This window comes from Bicyclus anynana, chromosome 22 (assembly GCF_947172395.1).
Source record: "Bicyclus anynana chromosome 22, ilBicAnyn1.1, whole genome shotgun sequence".
Classification (NCBI taxonomy): domain Eukaryota; kingdom Metazoa; phylum Arthropoda; class Insecta; order Lepidoptera; family Nymphalidae; genus Bicyclus; species Bicyclus anynana.
This window is the reverse complement of record NC_069104.1, coordinates 7,033,615-7,047,602: the sequence shown is the minus strand read 5'-3', so window position 1 is coordinate 7,047,602 and position 13,988 is coordinate 7,033,615. Positions and strand designations below refer to the sequence as shown.

General features: G+C 35.5%; 1 protein-coding gene across 3 annotated transcripts in view; it reads right to left on the bottom strand.

The window, feature by feature from the left end:
* Window positions 1-13,988, bottom strand: part of LOC112050664 (semaphorin-5B) — a 99,715-nt gene that overhangs the window by 52,299 nt on the left and 33,428 nt on the right. For all 3 annotated transcript variants that reach the window (XR_008251972.1, XM_024088972.2, XM_052888326.1), the window contains exon 3: window positions 3,337-3,439. Coding sequence is in view for 2 of the 3 variants with exons in the window: in XM_024088972.2 (XP_023944740.2) it covers window positions 3,337-3,439 (103 nt within the window). In the remaining variant the exon portion in view is untranslated. The remainder of the gene's footprint in view (window positions 1-3,336; window positions 3,440-13,988) is intronic.

Here is a 13,988-nt window from a genome sequence, read left to right as displayed (position 1 = left end):
TGCGGAGCGGAGTTGTAGACTATGTTAAATAAATAAAATATGTTAAATTTAATTTATTTAATTTAGTTAACCGCTCCGCTTACCGGTTTTTAGTCCCTGTCTACTTAAGAGGTCCGGAGATTTTGTGCAATCCTATTAGTTAATATTTCTCCATTTCTCTCCGCTGGCTCGCTCCGCTTTGGTGGACTGGCAGCCTTAGATTTCTTATGAAACCCATAGCAGAGTAAAGATATATATCTATGCAACCAAAAACAGCACAGTATTTCCTACACGTCATAATTAAAAAAACCAATACACCGTGCGTTTGTCAATCGTCATGGCACAGTCGCGACTGTCTGCACCGCAAGCGCGCCGCGAGTTTGAGGTGCGTAGGGTAGGATCCTCTAGTATGAAGTTGAACTACTGTATTTACTGTGCCATAGTTAAAGACAAAGTCTCATGGGGCTGATGCTAATTACACAAAGCAACAGAAATCATTTCAAGCCGTTATGGAAACCATTTTTTTCAATCCTCATTCTGTGCTTCCATATAAACCACCATAACGATGTCATGAGAAGTAACACAGTAATACAATAACGAGACTGAGATGTCCCATAAACGATCGAACATCTTAATATAGAAGTAAAAACGTATTTGAATAAAAGTATAAAGACTGTATAAAGAAGAATTTATCATCGGTTGTAAATGTCACTTGAACTTAAATCCATACTGATAAAACTCCCACTAATATTGTAAATTCGAAAGCGATTATGTCGGTTTGGTATAAGGAAACGATGAGAGGCATACAGACAAACTACTGAATTAAGTTTTTTTTTTTTAATAAAGTTAAAAATATACGAAACCAATTATCACCAGGTGGCTCAGTATCGTGATGTTTGGAAGTCCCTACAAAAAACCTATGTCCTGCAGTCAATCCATCGGCTGACATGATGATGATGATGAATTATCTCTCCCAAAAGATAAAATATTATAAACACGGTCATTCATTCATTAGCAACCATTTTCGGCTCACTGTTCAGAATAAGAGGGGTTAGGGCAATAGTCCACCACGCTGGCCCAATGCGGATTTACACACGTAGATAATTAAGAATTCTCAGTTATGCCGGTTTCCTCGCGATGTTTTTCCTTCACCGTTTGAGACATGTGATTTTTAATGTCTTAAAATGCACACAACTTAAATGCATGCCACGGACCGGATTCGAACCTACACCCTCCGGAGTCAGACGGGTCATATCCACTGGGCTATCACGGCTCTTAAACAAAAATTAACTATGTTCAGTACTAACAGATGCACCGGGGTTTCATCCTAAAGGTTCACGTTCCACTGGGAATACTGGGATTGACACTTGTAAATAACGTGGCTTTATATTAGTAAAAGAATATTCAAAATCGATTCAGTAGATCCAGAGATTACCCCCAACAATACCACAAACTTTATTTATTTATTTAATACACTTTATTTGTACACCACAAAAATAAAAGAAAACAAGCAAAACAGAAACACAAGAAAAAGTAGAATACAAAAGGCGGCCTTATCGCTTAGTAGCGATCTCTTCCAGGCAACCTTAGGCTTAGGAACTTTACATTATTAAACTTTACCTCTTTACATTAAGTTTATTATAATAACATTTCTGTAATTTATATTCAAAGAAATGTATACGGAGAGAATTCGTGTAATAAATTACAAGCGACATCACAGCAAGACATTTCGTGCATTATCCGTAATAAAATCATCAAGTTCCATCATATAAAAACGACTTTATTAAAAGCATTCTTTGTTTCTGGACATTCGTTTCCTCAACAAGAGAAAGTATAAAACTTTGAAGACACAATCAGTGACGACGAAATAAACATTATATTATACGCAAGTAATTGCCGCAATCAAATTGCTTTGAGATCTTCGAATTAATTTTAAATTCGTGACCCTAAAGTCTCTCTCACTGACAAAGACTCTGGTACTGTCAACTTTGGATTCGCAGTAATAACCAAAGTAATTCGCGAGAACATTTTTATAATACAAAATGCGATTTTTTTTGAGAACAACGCGTTGAATGAATCTGAATGATCAAGAGATAATGAAATTTAAAGGGAAGCATAATACATTTAAAGATAAAGAAAACATCGCATTTTTGCATAAACTTTTAGTACATAGTTATAGAGAGCAGTGATAGCCCAGTGGATATGACCTCTGCCTCCGATTCCGGAGGGTGTGGGTTCGAATCCTGTCCGGGGCATGCACCTCCAACTTTTCAGTTGTGTGCATTTTAAGAAACTAAATATCACGTGTCTCAATCGGTGAAGGAAAACATCGTGAGGAAACCTGCATACCAGAGAATTATCTTAATTCTCTGCGTGTGTGAAGTCTGCCAATCCGCATTGGGCCAGCGTGGTGGACTATTGGCCTAACCCCTCTCATTCTGAGAGGAGACTCGAGCTCAGCAGTGAGCCGAATATGGGTTGATGACGACGACATAGTTATAGAGAATACAATTTTTTTACTTGGGAGATAAATCAACGTTTACAGTAAATATTATGTCCAGACCACAGAACATAAAGCGCTTAGGCTGCACTATCCATGAATCAGACATTATCAGTGTAGTAATAGACACTTAAAACTTTAACGAAACAGAACGGATTGGGAGATTTAAGTCCAATATTAAACGAAAAAAGAACAAAGCTAGTTCCGATAAGGCGCTTATAATATGGAAAAGGAAGTAAAGATCGCAAACGATACATTTAAAGAGAGACAAAAGACATTTTGGATATCAAGGTGACATGAGATCGAGACAGTGTCAGTACAGTAATGGATGCACTTAGTAGAACTTTAGCGTAAACATTCACATTACGGAATGACCAACGAAAAAAAAAAAAAAAAAATACCGACCGAATTGAGAACCTCCTCCTTTTTGAAGTCGGTTAAAAAAGAGAGATTCTTTTTAAGAAAGTAAATATGTCTCTTTTGCGCTAAACAGTCTTACCACTGATGACCATGACTCTTCTAACATTGACACCACATAATCAAATAAAACAAGACACTCAACAAGAGAACTGTCATTTGACAAGGAATCACATTAAGCCCTCAATCGCACGAGAGTTTTTTTAACGGACGTTAAAAAGCGTCTAAATGTACTATAAAGTTGAAATGAAGGTCTATTTCCAACGCCCAAAATTGAAACTGCAACAATGCTCGAAAAAAAAGCGTTGTGTTTAAAAAACGCTGTCGTGTGAACATATACTTGGGAATGCATTTGTTGTATTTGAACGCTTTTTTAACGTCCATCAAAAAAAGTCTCGTGCGAATAAGAGCTATGGTTAAAATATTTAATCTCGACTCACCTCGCGCCCACTATCACCTGGTCCCTCGCCACGTCAAACAGCAGTTGCGAAAATGAGTTGCCGTCCTTATCTTCAAAGATATCGCTATCTGACGCCAACAGGTCTGGAAGGTAAGAGATAACGTATTATAATAAAAAATACATTTATAAATACATAAAATTAGGCTTAGTTTACAAGCACTTTTAAATTCGTAACCCTAAAGTCTAAAGATTATGTCATAATTTAATCTAATGGTGGTAATAATAGTCGAAAACTTAAAATTAAAGTTACGAGGGTTCCAAACGCGCTTTGTCCGAGAAGAGCCCACAACAAACTCAGCCAAGGTTTATTTTTTTTTTGTTTACCACCATTTTACAAACTTATTTAAAACTAAGCACACAATAGTACAATAAAGTTTAACACCAAGCTTTTTTATCACTTGTATACTCATTAACACTATAATAAGATTTTCCAAAAAGCTTGTGTTTAATAAACACTTTGAACTTTTTAAGAGACATTCCAGTGGCTTCATATGGTAGTTTATTATAAAAACGTATGCAATTGCCCTTAAAAGAATTACTATTTTGTTTATAATCTAGTGTGGTTAGGAGTAGAGTTGTCAGGTGTCCGGATTAGACCGGACATAGATAGGATTTTCTATTTCGCATCTAGCCGAAATAAACGGTGTCCGGCTTTTGTTAGGATTAACATTTCGAAAACGAGCGAACGACGAGTGTGTGTAGGAACAAAGGAGATGGTCCATTTCAGGACCACTTTTGTACCCCGTATTATTAAAGTTAGAAAAAACTAGGAGATTATTAAATTTTTTTAAAGTGAATAAATCTAACTAAATAAAATAAAAGCCCAATATTTTGAGATATATCAAGATGGCGCCCAAAAAGCAAATATGAGACGACAGTTGACAGCAAACGTCAAATCGATTACTGCGTTGAAAACGTCATCTATCCACCATTATTACCCATACCCGTGTTACATTTCTTAGGAGATAATTAAAATGATTTCGAAAGCATTAAAGTAAATTCGTAGATTTGTATAATCAAAAATAGTTAAAAAAAATATCTTCTTTTATATCCGCTAGGGTACAATAACTGATCCTGGGCTTCATACAATTTTGGACCAACTCCTTTACGGTAATAATCACGAATGCTTGGGATATGCGCGCTCTAGTATAAAATATCGTTAGGGCTAACAAGTATACTCAAAGGCACAACTATCCGCCTACTTCAAAATACTCGTGTCATAATAAAGTAGGCGGATAATTGTGCCTTTGAGTATATCTTCACTACACCATAGTAGATGAAGTTTCGATATAAAACTAATAAGCAGGATCTGCTAATAAGGAATTATGATTACCATCTGACATATGCACTACTTCAAGAACTAATTCTGCACTCAGGATTAATGTTTATCACCTCTTGCCTTGAAGGTACCTTTGATAAGGAATGCTAGATATAACGGACACCGATACGATAATCCATTTAGTGAGCATCACCGGTCCGCAGTATAAAATATAGAGTTAGAAAAATTTATCTAATTACATGTAATAACTGAAGCTAATTACTACTAGGTATATAAAGCATGTCGGCATGGAATATTACCAAGAATGGAAACTTATTTATCTAAACATCTAGTTAGAATTTCTACCAATTATAATCATTTTATTAAGTACATGCAATAGGTTCGCTAATCATAAATGGCACAGCTAGCTGATTGCATAATAAAAAAAAATCATAAAAATATTGAACCGACTTCAAAATCAGAAAATAAACTAAGAAGCGAAAATTAAAATCAAACTTGCTACCTTCTAATCACTATGAAGGTAGTGCCAATACAGTGATGCATTAACTCAAGCCGTTTAAATCATAAGTTGTACGATATTCAGACCAGTGCCGTGCACTCCATAAATGCAAAAATGCACTGCCTACCCTGAGGAGCCAATAAGAACCTGCTTTAGAGAAGGAATTTTCCATTTTGTAACTAAATTGTACTTATAGTGCACACCCTAGTTAAACACCCTGTGCACGCCACTAATTCAGACAGTTCTTTACCGTGTTTTTTTTCAGAAACGGCTTTAATTAATACACTGCCTTGACACCCCTTAAAAGTGATCAGAAAAGTTCGATGTTATTTTTCGCTTTTTAGTTTATTTTCTAATTTTGAAGTCGGTTCAATTTGTTTATGATTTTTTTTTATTTTTTATTTTCAGCGATAGGTGCTCCTGAACTAGCTTTAGGTTACACCCTAAAGCAGGCTAAGCACCGGAATTTGTATGTTCTGACCGAACCTAACCTAACTTTATATTGAACAAAATTATACATCGATATCGATCGAAAATTATACATTGATAATATCAACAAATTAAATCTCATCTTTACGAGTATGATGATGAAAATGTGCAAAAGGAACAAGATAGTACAACTTCTGATTAAGTTTATGAGGTCTTGCATGATGGAAACAAGCTCTACTGAACTGTATTTATAACCGTTGTAGATATGGCTGGTCCAGTATGTAGGTGTTGTGCAAGTTCTACAAACGACATCCTGCGGTACATTTGCGAGGTCCCTCAACTTCCTCGCATAATATACTCGTACCTAACTAGCCGACGCCTCGCGGTTTCACCCACGTAGTTCCCGTTCCCGTGAGAATACGAGGATAATATATAGTCAGTGATCCTCACAAATAACGTGGCTTTCTAGTTGTAAAAGAATTTTCAAATTCGGTTCAATAGATCCAGAGATTGTCCCCTACAAACTTGACATCTTTATAATATTAGTATAGATAAGTGTACTCGTAGATTATAGTGGTAACTAAAATTTCATTAAAAGTATATTCATTTCAACAGTGATAACTGAGTATAAATAAATTATACTTGCATAAACAAAGTTCTAGTAATTATTTTTAGTTTAGTGCTTAATTAAAATCTCGAGAATATCCATACTTACTATTATAAATGTGAAAGTGTGTGTGACTGTTTGTTTGTCCGTCTTTCACGGCAAAACGGAGCGACGAATTTTTAATTGGAGATAGTTGAAAGGACGAAGAGTGACATAAGGCTACTTTTTGTCTCTTTCTAACCCCCGACTTCCCTAAAATGGGTGGTAGTTGTATGGAGCAGTCAAACGAAGCTTGACCGGGTCCGCTAGTGATAGTCTATCATAATATTATGTTCAAACGAAAACGAAACGAAAGTTGCAAAGGATCTATGCTTGTTTCTCTGACACACAAGATAGTATTGCAATCACGATTATTGAGTTATTTTGACGTTGATCGATAGTTCATCAGATTTGAGAATGAATATAATTAAAGAAATCCTAGAAAGTCTTGTTAAAGATTAAATATTATGTATCGAAGCAGAAGCTAGATCCTGGTTCTAATTAAAAGAAGGTGCAGATTTTACAGGGCTCATACTTAATTTGCATCCAAACGAAGTTGTATACGAACATCATACTAATATTATAAAGAGGAAAAATTTGATTCTTTATTTGTGTGCATTTAATAGGGTCTGAAACTAATGAACCAATTTGAAAAATTCTTTCATAGTTGGGAATCTACACAGTCCATCCCAAATATAACCTATACAGCTAGATAATGAGGTAGTGTATAGTCCTAGTAAAATATTAAAAGTTGCAATTTTATTGACACAATTTACTCGTAAGGCATTGATTGCGGACTACGATACCTATCGAATTCCAGAGATCAGTAGAGGCTACAAAAACTTAACATCCTACTGGCGGTAAATTTCTAAATCCGCCACTGGCGCGGGTAGTGCCATAAAGATATCCTATAGTATAGACTCAAAAGGCCGTGATAGCCCAGTGGATATGACCTCTGCCTCCGATTCCGGAAGGTGTGGGTTCGAATCCGGTCCGGGGCATGCACCTCCAACTTTTCAGTTGTGTGCATTTTAAGAAATTAAATATCACGTGTCTCAAACGGTGAAGGAAAACATCGTGAGGAAACCTGCATACCAGATAATTTTCTTAATTCTCTGCGTGTGTGAAGTCTGCCAATCGCATTGGGCCAGCGTGGTGGACTATTGGCCTAAGCCCTCTCAATCTGAGAGGAGACTCGAGCTCAGCAGTGAGCCGAATATGGGTTGATAACGACGACGATAGTATAGACTCATCATAATATTAGTATCTTTATAGCATGCAAAGCCAGGACGGGTCGCTAGTATTTGAATAAACGATAAATTTCTCAATAGTTCCATAAAATGGCACAATGAATATTTAGCAAGACCGCCGGGATGGAGACGTAATTTTCAATAATGTTCACGACCAGAGAGATTTCTCAAACGCTCTTAAGATTCTTGTCATAATCACTAACCGCGCTTTACTAGTTTTATCGAGGTCGTTCCAGCATTTAGAAGATTATAAATAAGTGCCGCCAACCATTCAATATTTGCCAATCAAATTGACTTACATTATTTGCCTTTCATTTAGTTGTATTTGGAATATATATTTGCGTTTAACAACATTTCCCTGTATGTTTAAGTGTCTGGTGTTTTTTTGGACTTAAATATTTATTTGGATCGTCATACAATCAATATACTAAGTCAATTGTATTAACGACGTAATAGTTTTTTAATTATTATAAAACAGGTTTTGGTAATTTGGGATTACAAATATTATATTTCATCTTAATTGCATGTCTGTGATTTGTGAATAACATTAATCTTTTAGTGTTATTCACAAAACTAAAATTAAAAAAATGAACTTTTAATTTTATTTCATTTATTTATATTTTTGTTTTCTGTATACTGTGTGTAAGTATGTGTATCCAATAAACAATTTCTTTTTCTTTCTTTCTATAAGTGTTTTTCAAGTGCTTAGTGCTATTTACACGATACTAAAACATAATCAAGCTTTTTTTGAAATTTTTGTCCGTCTGTCTGTATTTCTGTTTGTCCGAGCTAAACTCTGGGATGGCTGAACGGATTTTAATAAGACTTTCACCGGAAGATAGAGGAGGTTATTGAGCAACATCTAGGCTACTTTATATACCGGAAAATCCATGTTTTTGGAAAAACTAAATTTCACGTGGACGAAGTCGCGAGCGTCTGCTAGTTATTAATATTTATGATCAATAATAGTTGGCCAAGCAGTTAATAAAATTAAACAATAGTTTGTAATCAAGTAATTCGAGCTAAAAAATTCTTCATTACTAAGTTCCAACTTCCTTTATCATTTCATGACCAAATCTCGATAGTACAGTTAAAATACAAGATGTTCTAATGGACTTTCAACATGCTATAGCTAGATATACCTCATTGTAGGAAAGGAAATATTTAAAAAATATAAAAAATATTACCCAGGTGAAATGAAAAATATCGAGACCTAATTGAATAAATGAAATGAAATTACCTTACAATTTTAAAATAACACATCTAAATCGAAATCTTAGAAACGATTTGAATTTGAAAGTTTTTAAAATAAATTCAATTTTTACTTTCTGGGTATATATGTGAGATGTTATGGTACCTACTCAATACGCAACAACCCCTAGGTATCTAAGTCCTTAAAATAAAATTTATTACCTAATAATGTAGACAGGAAACTAAACCCAAAGAAAAAAGTTTCCTCCTGATGCATTGACTTTTTTTGTCTGGGGCAAACAATGTATGGTGAGTACGCCATCTTTTTTCAGCCTTCATAAAATGTTTTACATATTAAAAGAAAATTACAACCGACTTCAAAACTAAAAAGCGAAAAATAACATTATAATATTTTCTATCAACTCACTTTGAAGGCCAAGCCGATGATCTTTTCATTCAAGGCGTACCAATCATGAAGATTTTTAATATTTCACCCATGTTAATCCACCCTTGGGATAGAAAAATGAATATGGGACTAATTTTGAGGAAAAAAATAAATATCAAAATCGGACTACTCTATAAAAAGTTATGTGTAGTTTTAGTGTACATTTAATGGGTATACAATCAATCATCCCCTGTTTTCCTTAGTATTGGATTTTTTTCCATATTTTTATGGAACGAAATTCGAAGTAATTCCTTTCCAATAAAAAAAAAAAATCAAAACCAAGCCATTTAGTAAAAAGTACGTGTTCATATAAAAAAATATACACGTTGAATTGAAAACATTCTCTCCGTTTTTCGTCTGTTGCAAAGTAAAGGTATGTCTAACCGACACAGGCTCTCGGTCCAATATCAAAAGCTTCATTTAATAGCTCGACCGTCAAGAATCGTTTAGATACGCTGCATTACATTTCCCATTCTGTCCCACGAAAGCGCTTAAAAAAACCTTAAGCTTATTTCAAAGTGATCAAATCTTTCAAAAGGCGGACATCTTTATGGTTACAATAGCCAAGTTACGTAATGTTCTTAAAATATTATGTTACATAGAATTTGGCTTAACAAGAATTTTTCATATAATCATATCATATTTAAAGGGTCAGGCCTCCCTCCTTGTAAGAGAGGGGTTATGATGACCTACCACTCTCCAAAGCTTATTTCAAAGTGATCAAATCTTTCAAAAGGCGGACATCTTTATGGTTACAATAGCCAAGTTACGTAATGTTCTTAAAATATTATGTCACATAGAATTTGGCTTAACAAGAATTTTTCATATAATCATATCATATTTAAAGGGTCAGCCCTCCCTCCTTGTAAGAAAGGGGTTATGATGACCCACCACTCTCCAAAAAGGTTATCAATGTTTCCTCTTGAAACAAAATATTTTATTTAGCATACCATTTGTTATTAATTAAAATGTGCAAGTGGAAGGTCATAGCCCAGTGCCGTTATAGCCCAGTGGATATGACCTCTGCCTCCGATTCCGGTGAGTGTGGGTTCGAATCCGGTCCGGGGCATGCACCTCCAACTTTTCAGTTGTGTGCATTTTAAGAAATTAAATATCACGTGTCTCAATCGGTGAAGGAAAACATCGTGAGAAAACCTGCATACCAGAGAATTTTCTTGGTTCTCTGCGTGTGTGAAGTCTGCCAATCCGCATTGGGCCAGCGTGGTGGACTATTGGCCTTACCCCTCTTACTCTGAGAGGAGACTCGAGCTCAGCAGTGAGCCGAATATGGGTTGATGACGACGACGAAGGTCATAAGAGGAGAGGAAGGCCAAAGAAGAGATGGTTGGATTGTGTGAAAGAGGACATGTGTGTAAAAGGAGTGGATGATGAGTTGACGAGTAATAGACACGAATGGAAAAGATTGACATATTTTTCCGACCCCACTTAAGTGGGATAAGGGTAAGGAGATGATGATTTGTTATTAATTAAAAGGAGGTTGGAGACCTACTTGTCCAAGTCACTGCTCTGATATTTTATTTATGTCTAGAAATCATCATCATCATTAAGTATCAGCCAATTTTAAGGGCCCACTACAGGGTCTGTTCTTCTTACTGAGAGGAGAGGGGATATGGAGCTTAGACCCACCACACCGCTCCAATGCGGGTTGGCGGGCTTAGGGTGATAATAACTAACGACCATTATCATCAATGACAATGACCAGGACCAAAGATAATACCACCGACATTCCAACTCCATAGGACTGGAATCCAGGACCTCATGATCCGAAGGCACGTAGGCTAACCACGGGGCCATTGAGGCATTTTCATATGCACAATGTGAAAGTATGTGTTGTGTATGTATAAAAAATAGATATGAAATTTATTTACGTTCTCTTTTATAACAACTAGATTGGCCAGTACGTAAGTAATTAATCTAGCTAAGATATTATGATCTAGTAAGATGAAAATTATTAAGCTTCTCAAATTAAACATTTACGGAGTTAATGGTTTAAAGCTATTAAACAGTCGTAAACCCAGTTTCTCTTATAATATAAAATTAAATACTAACATTTTACATTAGTAAAGTGCACCATACATTACATTTAACTAATATTAATAAATGCGAGTTTGTTTGTCACGCTTTCACGCCTAACGCACTAAATTTTAAAACGATTTTTAAAATTAGAAAGCTATTTTATCAACGAGTATTAATGGGCTTTATTTCATGCCCGTATTCTTACAGGACCGCGGAGGAAAGTACGCGGGCGCTACTTGTTTATCACAGCTAGTTGAATATAACATACTAGTTCCCGTTATGGGATAAAATGTAGCCTATGTCACTCGCTGATAAAGTTGCTTACTATTGTTGGAAAAATGATTAAAATCAATTCAGTAGTTTCGGAGCCTATGAACTACAAACAAAAAAAATGATTTTTTTATATTAACATAGAAATTATTCTAGCCCGAATACCATAGCATTCACTAAGGCTAAGTACTTCATCGAATATATCTTACCAACTCTTTATTTCTAGTCATCGGCAGTCGAGAAGACGATCCTGGTCATTATCATTAACTGGTCGTGGTCGTTAATGAATTTAACATTACCCTAATCCCACCAGTGGACCAGATTGGTGGGTCTAAGCTCCATATCCCCTCTCCTACGAAGAGGGAGGTCTGACCGTGTAGTGGGCCCTTAATATTGGCTGATAATGATGATGATGATTTCTAGTCATAAATAAAACATTAGTGGCGACTTGGAGTCCCTAGTCACTTTTTAATTTCGTTACAAATGACATGCTAAAATATTTTGTGTAACGCTTGAGGAAACATCGAATACGATCGTCTGTCAACAAAAAAAGGCTGTAGACGTGCTTCTTTTACACAGATTTTTATATATACTAGCTTATATATGCGACACTGCTTGTGACATTTGTTTATTTATTTATTTATTCGGAAGCCAACGTTGTATACAAAAAACTTATGACTAATTAAACATAACATGCATTAAAAAGTGATATGCTACATTGTACACCCCACTTACAGGCTAACTCAACATGCGTTTATTTTAATACAATTCTTAATTTACCATTAAAAAAAGAAACAAAAACTAAATCTAAAAAAAATGAAAACAAAAAAAAAAAAAAAATGTAATATAGCAATGCAGCTCAGACCAATTATTGTATAGGACCTGTCTCGCTAGACGTTACTTTTCTGTCAAAGTATATGATCAACGATCTAATGCGATTATAAAAACTGACTCTATAGAATCAATGTTAATAATCAATGTTAATAGTTTTAATTGTGTTCGTCGGTTATAGAGCTCCGTAAAAATACCTTTTTGTGTAATTGAATTGTTTAAAAAACGGGCAAAAACTTCTAGTTTAGTATAAGATATACACCAAATCTAAGCTCGTTTTCTTCAGAAAATGACAGACAATTTTGTTCGTGACTATGAGTGCGATACAGGTCCTTCTATAATTGGTCTGAGCAATGCAGTGATAACTTTCCATCAATGATTAAAAAAAAAAAATTCTAAGAGCAAAGGCTTTGAACCAGTGATGTACACAAGAGTTTTAAATATAGCTTACTTGGCCATCAAATGAAAAGTTTTAAAAACTGTTATAAGTAGATACTAATTTTACTTAATTCCATCAAAGGAATTTAAAGCATTTCCAAAAGTTAATAAAACGAAAATTTATTTATTGAATCTAATAAATCTGATAAGTACCAGTTTATCTATTTAAAGGAGTTTTCTATTGAATTTGCACACGCACATGAGCCGTGATAGCCCAGTGGATATGACTTCCGCTTCCGATTCCGGAGGGTGTGGGTTCATTCGGTCCGGGGCATGCGCCTCCAACTTTTCAGTCGTGTGTATTTTTAAGAAATTAAATATCACGTGTCTCAAACGGTGAAGAAAAACATCGTGAGGAAACCTGAATACCAGAGAATTTTCCTAACCCCTCACATTCTGAGAAGAGACTCGAGCTCAACAGTGGGCCAAATATGGGTTGATAACGCACATGCAATTTGCATATGCAAATTGTACTTATTCAATGGAAAACTCCTTCCAAGTTCAAACCTAATAAGCCCTCAGGGCAGGACGCAGGCAATTGATTTTTTGCATGTATGAAGACCACACTACTGCTTTCCACAACGTAGTAGACTAAACTGTATTTAACATCGAAATCCAACCAATGAACTATGTATGGTTTTGAATTATTAATTAAGAGAATTGTACCTCAAACCTCAAACGCCCCCGGCGTCGTGCGCTCCGGCTTCGCTCGTTTTCAATCCGGAATCTGGATGCAGCGGACATCCACGTCGTGCAAAACACCGGGATGATTGTTCAATTAGTTTCGCTAAAGTCAATTTAAATTTCACCAGTAATCACTCAAAACTTCGACTTTTTCAATGCGCGGCGCGGCTAATTTTTGCGTGTCGCGGCCATCTTCTTTTTTCATGACGTTAGCGCCACGGTCGGCTTTTGGCGGCGGCGGTTTGCGCGGGAGGTTTCAAATATCCGACATTCCCCCCACCGAAATCCGACAGGATTTCACCAGTTGCGATACCAATATGTAAGTTATGTATTAGTATGAACTGTGTAACAGATTTGACTTGAATTAATTGTAGAGTAGTGGACTGTATTATATAATATATGTGATAAAATAGATAAATACATTGAATAAACTAAGTTGAATAATGCTTAAAAGTAAATTGTTTTTATTTGAAATGAAATTTAAATTATAATAGTTGATGCTTGATACTAAGCAGAGTCCTGCTCTAAAGGTAGAGGACTAAGCTTAACTACGGGTCGAGTAAACTCAGAATTTTTTTGTTCGAACACTGACAACGCGGACTATGTCGTCAGGTCCAGTATGTAGTTTTGTGA